Source organism: Gavialis gangeticus, unplaced genomic scaffold, assembly GCF_001723915.1.
Source record: "Gavialis gangeticus isolate Ggan-Ray unplaced genomic scaffold, GavGan_comp1, whole genome shotgun sequence".
NCBI lineage: Eukaryota > Metazoa > Chordata > Crocodylia > Gavialidae > Gavialis > Gavialis gangeticus.
Genome location: NW_017729024.1, coordinates 122,735,107 through 122,746,843, shown reverse-complemented (window position 1 = coordinate 122,746,843; position 11,737 = coordinate 122,735,107). Strand labels below are relative to the sequence as shown.

General features: G+C 42.7%; 1 protein-coding gene across 3 annotated transcripts in view; it reads left to right on the top strand.

Annotated features, from left to right (window-relative positions):
- The window catches only part of SMARCA2 (SWI/SNF related, matrix associated, actin dependent regulator of chromatin, subfamily a, member 2), a 223,346-nt gene that overhangs the window by 126,961 nt on the left and 84,648 nt on the right, over nucleotides 1-11,737 (top strand). For all 3 annotated transcript variants that reach the window (XM_019517644.1, XM_019517647.1, XM_019517646.1), the window contains one exon: nucleotides 6,672-6,890. In XM_019517644.1, the coding sequence (XP_019373189.1) occupies nucleotides 6,672-6,890 (219 nt within the window). The remainder of the gene's footprint in view (nucleotides 1-6,671; nucleotides 6,891-11,737) is intronic.

The window sequence follows — 11,737 nt, the reverse complement described above, 5'->3', positions numbered from 1 at the left end:
AAAATCATCACCCAAGGGCATTTGGCAGTCTTAGAATTCTGGTTTCATCAAAATGTTTATTTCCCTACCTAGGATTATTATTATTATTATTATTATTATTAAAGTAGTTAAGGCAGGTATTAGTAGATAAGAAATGCTTTTTTTTCTCTCTCTTTTTTTTTTTTTAAATAAGTAATTTATCTTAATACAGTTGTATCCTGAAAAGTGACTCTCAGAATAGTAGTCTGGATTTGGGTTCCATGTTTTCTTTACTTCAGTAATTTTAGTATCTGGTATATAGAGCTAGAGAGGAAAAAGATGTTTTTCTATTTTCCAGCTCTGCTCATTAGGCCTTGAGGTTTGAGTGGAGTTGTGAGGAGAGAAGTTTTTCTTCTCCATCACCAGTCATAATGATTTTACTCTCAGCAGTAGAATCAGTCCTATGTTCTCTGCTGGTATTAGATCAACATAATGGAAATTTAGCAACCTGCTACATTGATGCATGAGAGAGAATAGCATTTAGTTTGCTGTCTTGGCTGGGCTAAGAGGAATAAGAGGTAACAGCATATTTTAGTAATTCAGGTGAATAGTCCTAACTAAATAGGCACAAGGGGCAGCTGGACTGTACAATTTTTTATACTGTAACTTTTCAAATTAGAACTGCTTTTTGGTGTACAAACACAGCTGACGAATATCAAAAATTACTCGAGTGGGGTGTCCGAAGGTAGTCCTTACTTCTCTGATCTGGACTAAATGTGTCCTGCTTGTTTTTGACTGTAACTTGCCGAAGGCTGATGGCATTTAAATAGCAGTGAAGTTTGAAAGAAGCCTCAACCATGCTATTTTCCCTGTCTATGTGCCCTTTACTGAGAGTGGTGGAGAGAATTTTATACTTTACCAACTTTCTGCCACCCAATGGGTGCATCTACACGGATGCTACGTCACTGTAGCAATGAGCTGTGGCGATTTTTAGCTCATTGCTACAGTGACATACAGTAGTGTGGGCGGGTACAAACCATGATGGTGATGTAGCATCTAAAACAGTGATGGGCAAAGTCCGTCCCACAGGGCGGATCTGGTCATTCAGGGACTCCATTTCCCAGCCGCCCCTGCCTGCATGGCTTGGGTCAGTCTCCATGGAGACCCCAGCTGCACCTGTGCAGGAAAGCTCAGGCTGGGCTTGTCATGGAGAGAAGCCGCAGCTGCACTGGCAGCATGCGCATCACAGCAGTGCAGGGGGGCTGCTCCAGAGCCACCGGGAATTTGTGATGGGGGCAGCTTGCTCCAGAGTCATGGCAAAGTCACAATTTATAGCCTGTACACTCCGGGCAGGGGCGTGCAAACCGGGGATGGCGGCTCTGTCCTGGTTTCTTGCAGTGGTGACGGCCTGGTTTCCATGGCAAACCCAGCCTGAGCTTTCCCGCGCAGGTGCGGCTGGTGTTTCCATGGAGACCAGCCCAAGCCATGCAGGTAAGGGATGCTGGGAAATGGAGCCTGGCTGCCAGCTGGGTCGGCCATTGTGCCCACCCCTGGTCTAAAACTAACCGTGCGCTGCAAGTACTAAATGACTGCATAGTACCAAATGCGGTCAGGGGCGTATGTAGATGAACTCAATGAGTCCCTCCACTGAGTAATTCTCTTATAACCAGTTACAGGAGCACAGGGCCTAGTCTCTAGAAGTGGCTGTGTACAGAGTAGTCATACTTCATCCCAAGATAAGAGTTTTTACGTTGAATTTGTTTTGGGTTTTTGTCCTGTTTATCAATCTAGCGATACTGAACAGATTTATATCACGGTCTCTGGAATACAGCTTTTTTACAGCCAAATTGTTAGCATGAGAAACCAATTTAATAGATTCTGAACTATTCTTCTGGATTCTTCCCTTCTCCACACCTCTGCACACACAGGAAATCTTGTATTTAACTTTATTGAAAATGAGTCCTACATATTATATCACTTTAAAACTTTGCATAAATATTTTGGTATGTGGTGATAACCAGGAAATGGGCCTCCCTTACTTTAACCCCACATAGATATTTTTGTACCATGCACACATACATATCTGTTTAAAACTGGAGTGTCTCAAATCCAACCTATCAAGTGTTCCCCTTCACATCTCCCTGCTACCTGAAACCTGGATCTCCTGTTTAGCAATAAGATGTTCTTCCCATTTCTGGCCAATAAATAATTACACTGAAGTAGGATTATGTTTTAGATTTATACCTAGATCTCAAGGCACAAATGCTTCCTTCAGATTTAAAAGGCAGTAATAAATCAGGATGCTTTCTGATTTTTTGGAGATGATGATTTCAGTTCTTTTTCTTCAGGTACTTAAATGCAGCTTTTATGGATGAATAGATTAAAAAAACCAAACAAACCTCACTGCTTTATTTAGTTTCTTTTCACGTATGACATCACATATTAGTCATAACTAAGGACAGCAGTTCTTGAACACAGTCTTTAGTCACTAAGGTGTCATTGGGAATTCTTCAGAGATACCCTTTTTTTACACAAAAAGAAAAGGGAAAATTATCCCAAACATCTTGTTTCCTTTTCTGTATTTGCAGCATTCTCAATGTGTATACACGTGGGATGCTGTGGATTTTTTTTTTTTTCAAACAGCTACTCAGTTTTGTGTGGAGCTAAATGATTGGGGGTCACTGTTGCAGATTACAATCAATAAACTCATGTCTAGGGTTACCTTCAAGTCGTTTCCAGTTACTCAGTATTCAAAATACCTCTTGGTTTTTTTCACTCTCCTTTGCTGCTTGTTCAGGAATTGGCCAAAATTTACTCTGAATTAGGGGGGAATAATAAAGGAAGTGGAAGCTTCCAACTAAACTAGAATAACTTTGCTCTCCACACAGGTTTTTAAAACACTTCTCTCCTTTGACTCAACAATGATAGAATGATACTTTTCCCATGCACCTAGTAGCCTGGCACCCACTATTAACAATTGTAAATATTCTGGTAACTTCCATACCAAATGTAGTTTTGTTTTCTTCTCCGTTTGCTGCAAGTGACAGCAACTTTTTTGGGGAGGTGTTGGGTGCAACCTCATCCCCAGCAAGAATAGACAAAATTCAGAGTGAGAAGTAGGTGTGCTATGCAGGTATCACTGAAATGCTTATTTGAGACATTCATCTACAGGTTTCCCTTGCTTTATGCAGGTTCTGTATGTGTGAATTCGCTTTTATTCAACGACCCTTTTTATACCAAAAATTCATTATATGTGAGATTAATTCACTCTTATGCAATTGGCGTGGTGGAAGCCTGCAGTCAGCTGCTTTTTGCTATGCATTGTGGGAGTGACGTGCACCAAAATATAGTCTCCTGTATGGAATTTGTGCTCCTTGCTCATTTTCTGTGACATGTGTTACTGTAGTTGCCATCCCCATTATGGTAACATTCACCACCACCCCGTGCTTGTATGTACTGTCTGCTGTTGGTGAGTACCAAAATTGACTTGTAAAAGTGGTAGAAATGGGTCTGGGGGTCAGTACAGTCAAGATCTTGGAAAGTATCCCTATTGTTACATTGTAAAGTGGGTTCCCTTTATGTGAATTCAAGTTATGCGCCATTTTCCAGGATCACATGTACAGCATAAAATGAGGGAAACCTGTATTAGTGCAATGCAATCCTGCCTTGGTTAACAGACACCACAAGGAAGTGTGTGTGTATATAGTTATAATATTAAGGTTGTTTCTACGGTTATATCTGTGGGTTTTTTTACTTAAGTAAGCCCTCCTTATTGAAAACTGCCATTTCATAGGGGATCCTTGGACCCCCAGAATTTGAGTTGCTATTCTAGTTGTAGTAATTTTTTTTAATTTTCCTTCTCAGACCCACAGTGGTAGTGTCTTTGACCTTGTAAAAGTCAGTGAGTTTTTTGGAGTTAAAAATCAGAGCTGTCCCTTTGCTGCTTCATGTGGGCTAACGCACGCTAGAAGTAATACAGAAGGAATAGGATGGCAGTTTTATCAGTCAACAACACAGCATATTATTGAAGCTGACAGTTATAGACACCAATTCTGCAAAAATGTACAGGCTTTACTTGCATGAAAGCATTTGTGGCATAGCAACCTTAGTTTCAGGTATCACTAGTGATACTGTGTGTATATAACTATAGTGTGGGTTGTGGTATAGTACCAGTTTCAGGTAGCCTTATTGTCATTTTTTAGGTCTATTGCTGTTTTATGAGAAAACATGACTATAAGTGTTGCAGCAATAAAAAGGTTTTTCATTGTAGCTTTTGAACAAATGGCATGCCCTATTTATAACCTCTTATAGTTAAAATCCTTTGGGAATGCCTAGAGTTCGCAGGGGTGTTCTGGTTTTATTTTATTTCTTTAGGAACTCTTCTTTAAGAAACAAGCATGATTGCAATGTATTTTAACTTAATATTTCAACCTATATTTTGCAAATAATATCAAACATTTTTAGATGGGGTGGGGAGGTATGAATAATTTTAAAGATATTGCTCTGTGTAATTCCTGAGAACAGTGCACTTTGTTACTTCTATCTGCTAATCAATACACATTCTGTTGAGATCTATTCTTTAATTAGTGTTGTAAACTCTGTGCCAGTCTCTAAATGGATGAGTCCATATAGATGTCCAGTTCATTTATAAATTAATCAGACTTTAAAAAGGGGTGTCGGCCACTTGTGGAGTAGTAATGAAGAGGCACAGGTGCAGGTTGCTATGGCAACTGGTGGGAATCAGCTGACTGGAAGGGGCAGGGCTTGGCTACTATATAAGTCCTAGGCTGAGGCCATACCGGCAGTTCTCTGCTAGCAGCCATGGGAGAAGGAGCTCTCCCAGAGCAAGCAGAGGTGAGAGGCCAGACTTCAGGTACAGCTCTGAGACTGGGGGAGGGATAGAGCCCTCCTGATGCAGCGGAAATAATGTTATAGCTGAGCAGTGTGAATTTATGTTACAACCCAGGGGCTTGTGTTTTGTTTCCTGTTGTATAAGAGACCGGTGGTTTGGGAGAGGCTATTAAGGGCTGGAGGAGGCCTCATAGGGGATCCATGGTAGCATGGGGACCCCAGCGCCACAGAAGGCGCAGCATTTTGGGGTGTACTGACCCCAGCCCCCAGAGAAGGGGGCGGCGAGAGAAGCCCTAGAGAGGGGGCATAAACCCCAGTGCCAGTGAGGCATGATCTTAAAAGCCGGGGAGCTCCAGTGTGCCTGTGATGCAGCTTTATTTTGGTATTGTTTTGTTTTTGTGTGGCCCAGGCCTTTGGACCAGGCTGCAGATTGCAGCCGGAAAAGGGGCCCTGGGCCTTAAGACAATGGAAAAGGCTAGAGCCTCGGGGTCAAACCTTGTTTAGTGGGTTTAGACAGGGAGGCCTAGCTAGAGAAAATCAGGGGTCAATCCCACATAGGGGAAAGGCCCCAACACACCCAATACAATAGGCAGCCTCCTGCTCGCAAGAACATCGTCCTAATTTCCATCAAGACATGGCAGGCGAGTATAGGGTGGGATGTAAGACCCCCAAAGAAGGATCCAAGGGCGCCCCCACAAGGCGTGGGGGGCTAAGAAGATGGCGCTGGGAAGGACGACCTGTTACAGGCTACAAAAATCTTGTGAGATGTAAGGATTCATTTAGAATACATGCACATGGCCAAGTAAAGGTTTTGAGAGTGAGCGTGCAGCTTGACCACTTGGATTTCAGATACTGCAGAGATATGAGAGAATAGCATACCACGTGTAAGTGCAAAATGGATTGTATACAAATAAAAATGCCAAGAACAAGCAGTCGCAGACCTTACTTCTAGCATTTTCATTGTTACGGCTTCTTGGCCATTTTAACTTTATCTTTGTATTCAAAATATAGTTGCCAAAAATGTTTAAGTACCTAATGATTTTGGTTGCCTTGGTAGTGAATGAGATTTGAGATACGCAAGTCCTCTATACGAGTCTCAAAATCTCAACTGAAGTGTCTTAAGTCGTTTTAAGAAATAGTTGGTTACCAAACATGAAAATAATTTCAGCTGTTCTTTGTATCACAGATACAATAGGGTCTTAATGTAATGTTATCCTTCTAATACTAAACTAGACCATTTAAAGTTAGACTTATTTTAATTTATACATAGTGTTCCAGTAAACAGCTGTCAGCACTTCAGCTGGCTAGCATGCTGGTTCTGACAACTGAAGCAAAGTGTCATCTGAACAGGACTGAAGTACAGGAACATCTTTATTCTAATTCCAGCTCTCAGAATTCCATTTGTGGCCTTGGGCAAGTCACATAATGACTGTGCTTCCATTGTCCTCATTAGTAAAATGGCAGTAATACCTTACGGGGATGTTGTCAAGAAAAATTTGGTGTTTTGTAAATCACTCGTAAGTGCTCTATGAAAACTATAATATAGATGCAAAAGTAGGTACAGCATTTTAAATAGCAGCTATCCCAGTGCCCATATCATCTGCTTTCTTAGGGGTGCTAAACATCTGTTGCTCCCACTCATTTCAGTGGTAGCTGTGTACTGATAAACTTGATTGAAGGTAAACAACTGTCATGCATGGGGTTTTCCTGTTACAAAGGCTCCTTAGAAGGATAAACGTTGGAGAAGAAAGTGGAAAATAGTTGAAGGTAGACTTTAAAAATATTTGGCAAACTTCAGGCAGTACCAAATATCCAGCTTTCCTCCCACTCCTCTCAACTATTTTATTTACTTGTACTTGCAGCGCATGGACATGGACCGTCGCAGAGAAGATGCTCGAAACCCCAAGCGCAAGCCCCGCTTGATGGAGGAGGATGAACTGCCATCCTGGATTATTAAAGATGATGCTGAAGTGGAAAGGCTTACCTGTGAAGAAGAGGAAGAAAAAATATTTGGGCGGGGATCTCGCCAGCGCAGGGATGTGGACTACAGCGACGCTCTCACTGAGAAACAGTGGCTAAGGGTATGTGCCAGTTTTTATTTTCTGACAGCTGATGCTTGCTGCTAGGGGTTTTTGTCAGTGAATGCTACGAAGTTGGAGTTAGAGGTTGAACACTGTACAAGTAAAAAGGGCACCTACCAGCCAAGGCTATGTATTCTTATTCTTATTACTAATCTGAGAGGTTATATTAAAGGCATAACTTTAATATTTAAATTAGTTGCTGGAGAATACGTTACTGTTGCCGAACTTGGAACCTAGCATTGCTCTATAGCGAATATTATGTTACTATGGATCTTGATGTATCTTGCTCGTAGTTCTAGATCCATTAACCAGAGCTGTAATCTAGTGATATAGACACTTTTTTCTTGTAGCATAGCACCATGCTAGGGTTTTGTAGTAAAAAGTCCTTCAGAATGTCTTTTTCTAACATGCAATGTGGCTATCTAGAGCTGAGACTCCTTTACCAAGAATTATGCTGTTCTGGAGGCTTCCAAACTAGATTCTGCTTTTCCAAAACCAGTTCTGCTATTCACCTAGGACTCTGAGACTGCTTTAGAGCAGGAAGTACGCACTGCCTTTATGCCCTCAACACAGAGTTCACAGAGAGGCAGGACTCATACATACTTTCTGGGTATTGCTAAGACAAAAAGGTCCCCAGTATTTGAGGTGCATGCACATCCACAGAAGAATGTGCACAAGGATGATACCTCTCGGAGGATTCCTTGTATTGATATGCAACTCTTGACCTAGCAAGATTTCATGTCCTTGCTGGAGCACATGTTGTAATTAAGGGTATTTCTGCACATGTGACTTCAGTATTATAGGGTAGAGATACCCATAGTAGCTGTAAACTACCTGAGCTTAAATATTGGCAGCACTCTAGCCATGGCAATGTGGAGCTCAGTGTGATCTGCTTCTTTATAGGTATTTCAGGTGCTGGTACACAGTAGTCGCTTCTGAGACTACAGTAACCTACTCGGCCCTTCTCAGCTTTGTCATGCTGTTGCCTAAAAGTGATTTACTGCTTTACTAGAAGTAAATGCTGACATAGACATTGCTAATGTTTTCATGTCTGTAATTTGACTGAGGTTAATAGTGTTGTATTGTACTAGTGTTCTCTGGTAAAAAGTCCTTGACATAAGCTGAACAATGGAGAGCTGAATCATCTGATACAAGTGTTTGATATAAAATGTGATCATTTTAGGTGTTTCATTATGGAAACTCAGATTGTTACTGTTGACTTGGTAAGGGAGAAGAGAATGATGCTACCTTCTTCTTTTCCTTTCATTTTTGTCCCTTCTGTATTTCTGAACTGATGGCTCAGCAGCTGTCTGCCCCCACACCTTATACACAGAGCCAACACAATGGATTTCCCTTCCCCCCCCCCCATGTTGAACGGGGGGAAAATATTGTATCTTGCATTTTGAGTAAATACAGTATATACAAAATCAGAAAATGGGCACCTTTGGGGGATTTTTGGAAGATGAGATGATAGTTGGTCAGTCTTTAAATATGTATAAATTACTAGAGTGATTTAATCAGCAGCTTTACCCTAAGGGCTTTGCCATTTGTAACAAGATGTGTTCATTGTACAGAAAATTTAAATTAATCATTTCTTGCTAATTGGAACTTGCAGACAATAAACTGCTTTTTAAAACAACACTAAGGATGTAGGAAAACACAGAAGAGCCAGTAAATTCTAAATTAAGGGGGGTTTTTTTGTCTTCAATTCACAGCATTCTCCATTGCACAGCCTCACATTGGTTACTTTTTGTGCTGCTATGTAGGTATCTTGCAATAAATACTTCAGCCTACTGCAGTGTGGTGGCAAAATCAGGCTGTCACTCACTGGCAACAAGGATACTCCCTCTAGTTTCTCTGATTTCTCTCCAGCTGTCAGTTGCTCCCCTAGATCCCTCTGTTGCAGGGCTTTCCTGAGGGGAATATCAGATTTCTGACTAACAGGTTGACTTGTTGATATCGGTATGTAATTCCCAGCAGTCTCCCAGGATTGTTTGCCTTTTGGGAAACTGTCACCTGAACTCTGCTTCCCTTTCTGAAGTCCTTACAAGGGCTGCTGCCTTGAGGCTGTAAGGAGAAAAGCCAGAGGCAAAAAGGAAGCAGCTTCCTTTTTCCGATTCTGCAAAGAGAGTGAAGCCAAAAGGGCAAAAGGGTAGTGTGATCGCACCTGCTTCCCTAAAGCTTGCTTCAGCAACCATGGGCCTCCCTGTGCCAGTCAGCTACCTGCTTGTCGCCAGGGCTGGACACGGGTGTGGGCAAACCGGGTGGTTGCCCGGGGCCCAGACAGTAAGGGGCCCAAAAATGGTATTTTTTTCCATTGTCTTTATTATTATTATTATAATATCATCTGTGGTGAAGGGTGGCCCAATACTAGAAGTTCTTCTGGTGACGCCAGGAGTCTACATACGGTGCTGATTGTCACTTAAGTTTATCACTGAACATGGAGAAAAAAACCCAGTGCTGGGGAGTACAGTGAGGAGTCTTTGAACCTAACTCCCTTCATCTGCTATCAGCGGATCCCAGGCAGTAAAGAGAGAGCTTTTGAGGGAAGTCAATTGATAAACTGTAAGCTAGGCCCAGAAGGGGGCATGTGTGTCAAACAGGGGCATTAAACATATGGCCTGCAGGGCAGATCTAGTCCCTGGAGCCCATATGATCTGGCCTGTGAGTCTCTGGACTAACCCCATGTGCTGCATGGGGCACATGCTGGCCCCAGTTTCATGCACTACATGTAGCATGTAGGCTGAACCAGGTGCCGCGTGTGCTACACACAGCACAGGGGGTCAGTTGAGGGTGTAAGATGCATGTAGCACTTATGCCAGACTGGTTTTACATAGTAGCTTCAGGACGCATCCACATCAGACTGTGCTAGAGCCAGTGCTCAGGGCTGGTCCAGTGAGGCACCATACTCAACACATGCTCTATGCTGACCCTGTGCTGCATGCAGTGAGTCCAACCAGTAGCCTGCTCTGCACGCAGCACACAGACTAGACCTGACATTATATGCAGCATAGGGATTCTGGGGTATGGGGTGCATGCAGCATGGAACTGGCCTGGCCCTGCGTGCTGGCTCCAGTATACATGGGCAGCTTAGGACCTGATCTTGATTGGCCCAGACAAGCACATAGTACGGCATGACACCCTGCCGCAGCAGCCCTAGGTCTAGCCCATGCACCCTGTGCAGAGTTAGCAGCTGCTGTTGTGCCAACTCTGACCTTGACCCTGAGTCTAGGTTGAGGCCAGAGCAGATGCCTGCTCCCACACCTTATACACAAATCCAAGACAAGGGGGTTCCCCTGCCCTTCTCTCTTCCCCCCCCCCATGTTGAATGGGGAAAAACACCTTGTTTTGTATTCGAATAAATACGATGTATACAAAATCAGAAGGTGGACACCTTCAGGTACAGTACTATGAAACTATGCTTAAAAGATCTGTAGCTGCCTTAGATGGGCTATAGATGAACATCCCTGCCCATACTCCCTGGAAGATGCAATAGAAGAATGGGTTGTTACCAGCTGCTGCTGTAGGTCACTATGCCCTAACTGTTGAGCTGTTCCTAGTTGCCAGAATGGATCACCATACCTTCAAACCCAGGTTATTGTTCTCAGCTTCTGATGCAGACTGCTGTGTCTTGCCTCCACGTCCTTGCCCCAGCAAGATGGCTGTCTCATGTAAGGAGGGGAAGCCCACATCTGGAAGAACAAGTAATGTAAAGAGTCCCTTGACGTGGTGTTTGTTTATTTGTAGTTCCTCATCCCTGGACATTGTACATAAATCTAATGTTAAGCCTATGTCACAGCCACATTTACTCTGTTAAGCTTTATCCAGCTCTAACTTAATAGCTGGATGGATCTCTTTATGATATGATAGTTTGCACATGTAACCAGTCTAAAGCAGTTACGCAGTTAACCAGTTAATTGCATAATACATGTAAAGTGTAGAGGGGGCCTGAAGTGCCACCCTGACTTACCTTCGACCTGAAAAAAAAATTATGGGATACAAATTCTTTTTTTCAGGTAGTAATATTGAGCTTTGGTCCTTGGAAGCAGATGCTAAGGCAAGTCAGTTTCCTGCTAGTTTAGTGATACAGATAGGAAGCTGAGGCTATAGGGAGACACTAGAAAAGTCTATTTATTATCCTGGCTCCTGCCAAAGTATTAAAAGCACATAAGTCATATGGCAAATTGGAACAGTGCATGGAGTAGAACAGGACTTAAAAAAAACCCAGTGTAAGTAGTAACTAGAACAAACTGCTGTGTTGAGCTCAGCTTGTGCATAGCTGCCCTCAGTTGCTTCAGAGCCATCTGGAATGCCTCCCAGCCAGGTCTGTCTGGAATTGGGTCCTGAATTACAGCCAGACCGTCTCAGTTCTGGGTAAGAAGACAACATATAGTTTGGCTCAAAATTAGGTCAGTGGACATTATCCAGAGGAGATTCCTGATGGAGCTGTATAAAACCTGTAGATAGCTTTTTTTCATTCCAGGTTTCAAGTGACCCTTGCAAATGCCAGGATGTAAATAAAAGTCCATCTGGTTTAGAGCTGAATACCACAACTCATTCACCTTGCCTCTTCTAGCCTCAGAGAATTGGAAACAGGGGAAATAGGCCTCCTTTTCAAGGAACAGAGTAAGTTGCTAGAGGAAGCTTATCTTTATGTTCCTATTTGCCATCCTAAATGAAAATCTTGTTTTGCACACATGGCAGTTTTTTTTTTCCCTACACTGTAACCATCTGATTTGAAAAGCTCTTTCATGCTTGTGGGAGCCAGAGTTCACATACACCTTATGTAAGCAACTCTTGTTTTACCATCTGCACTTGTCCATTAGTAACCAACCATGATGGTAGCT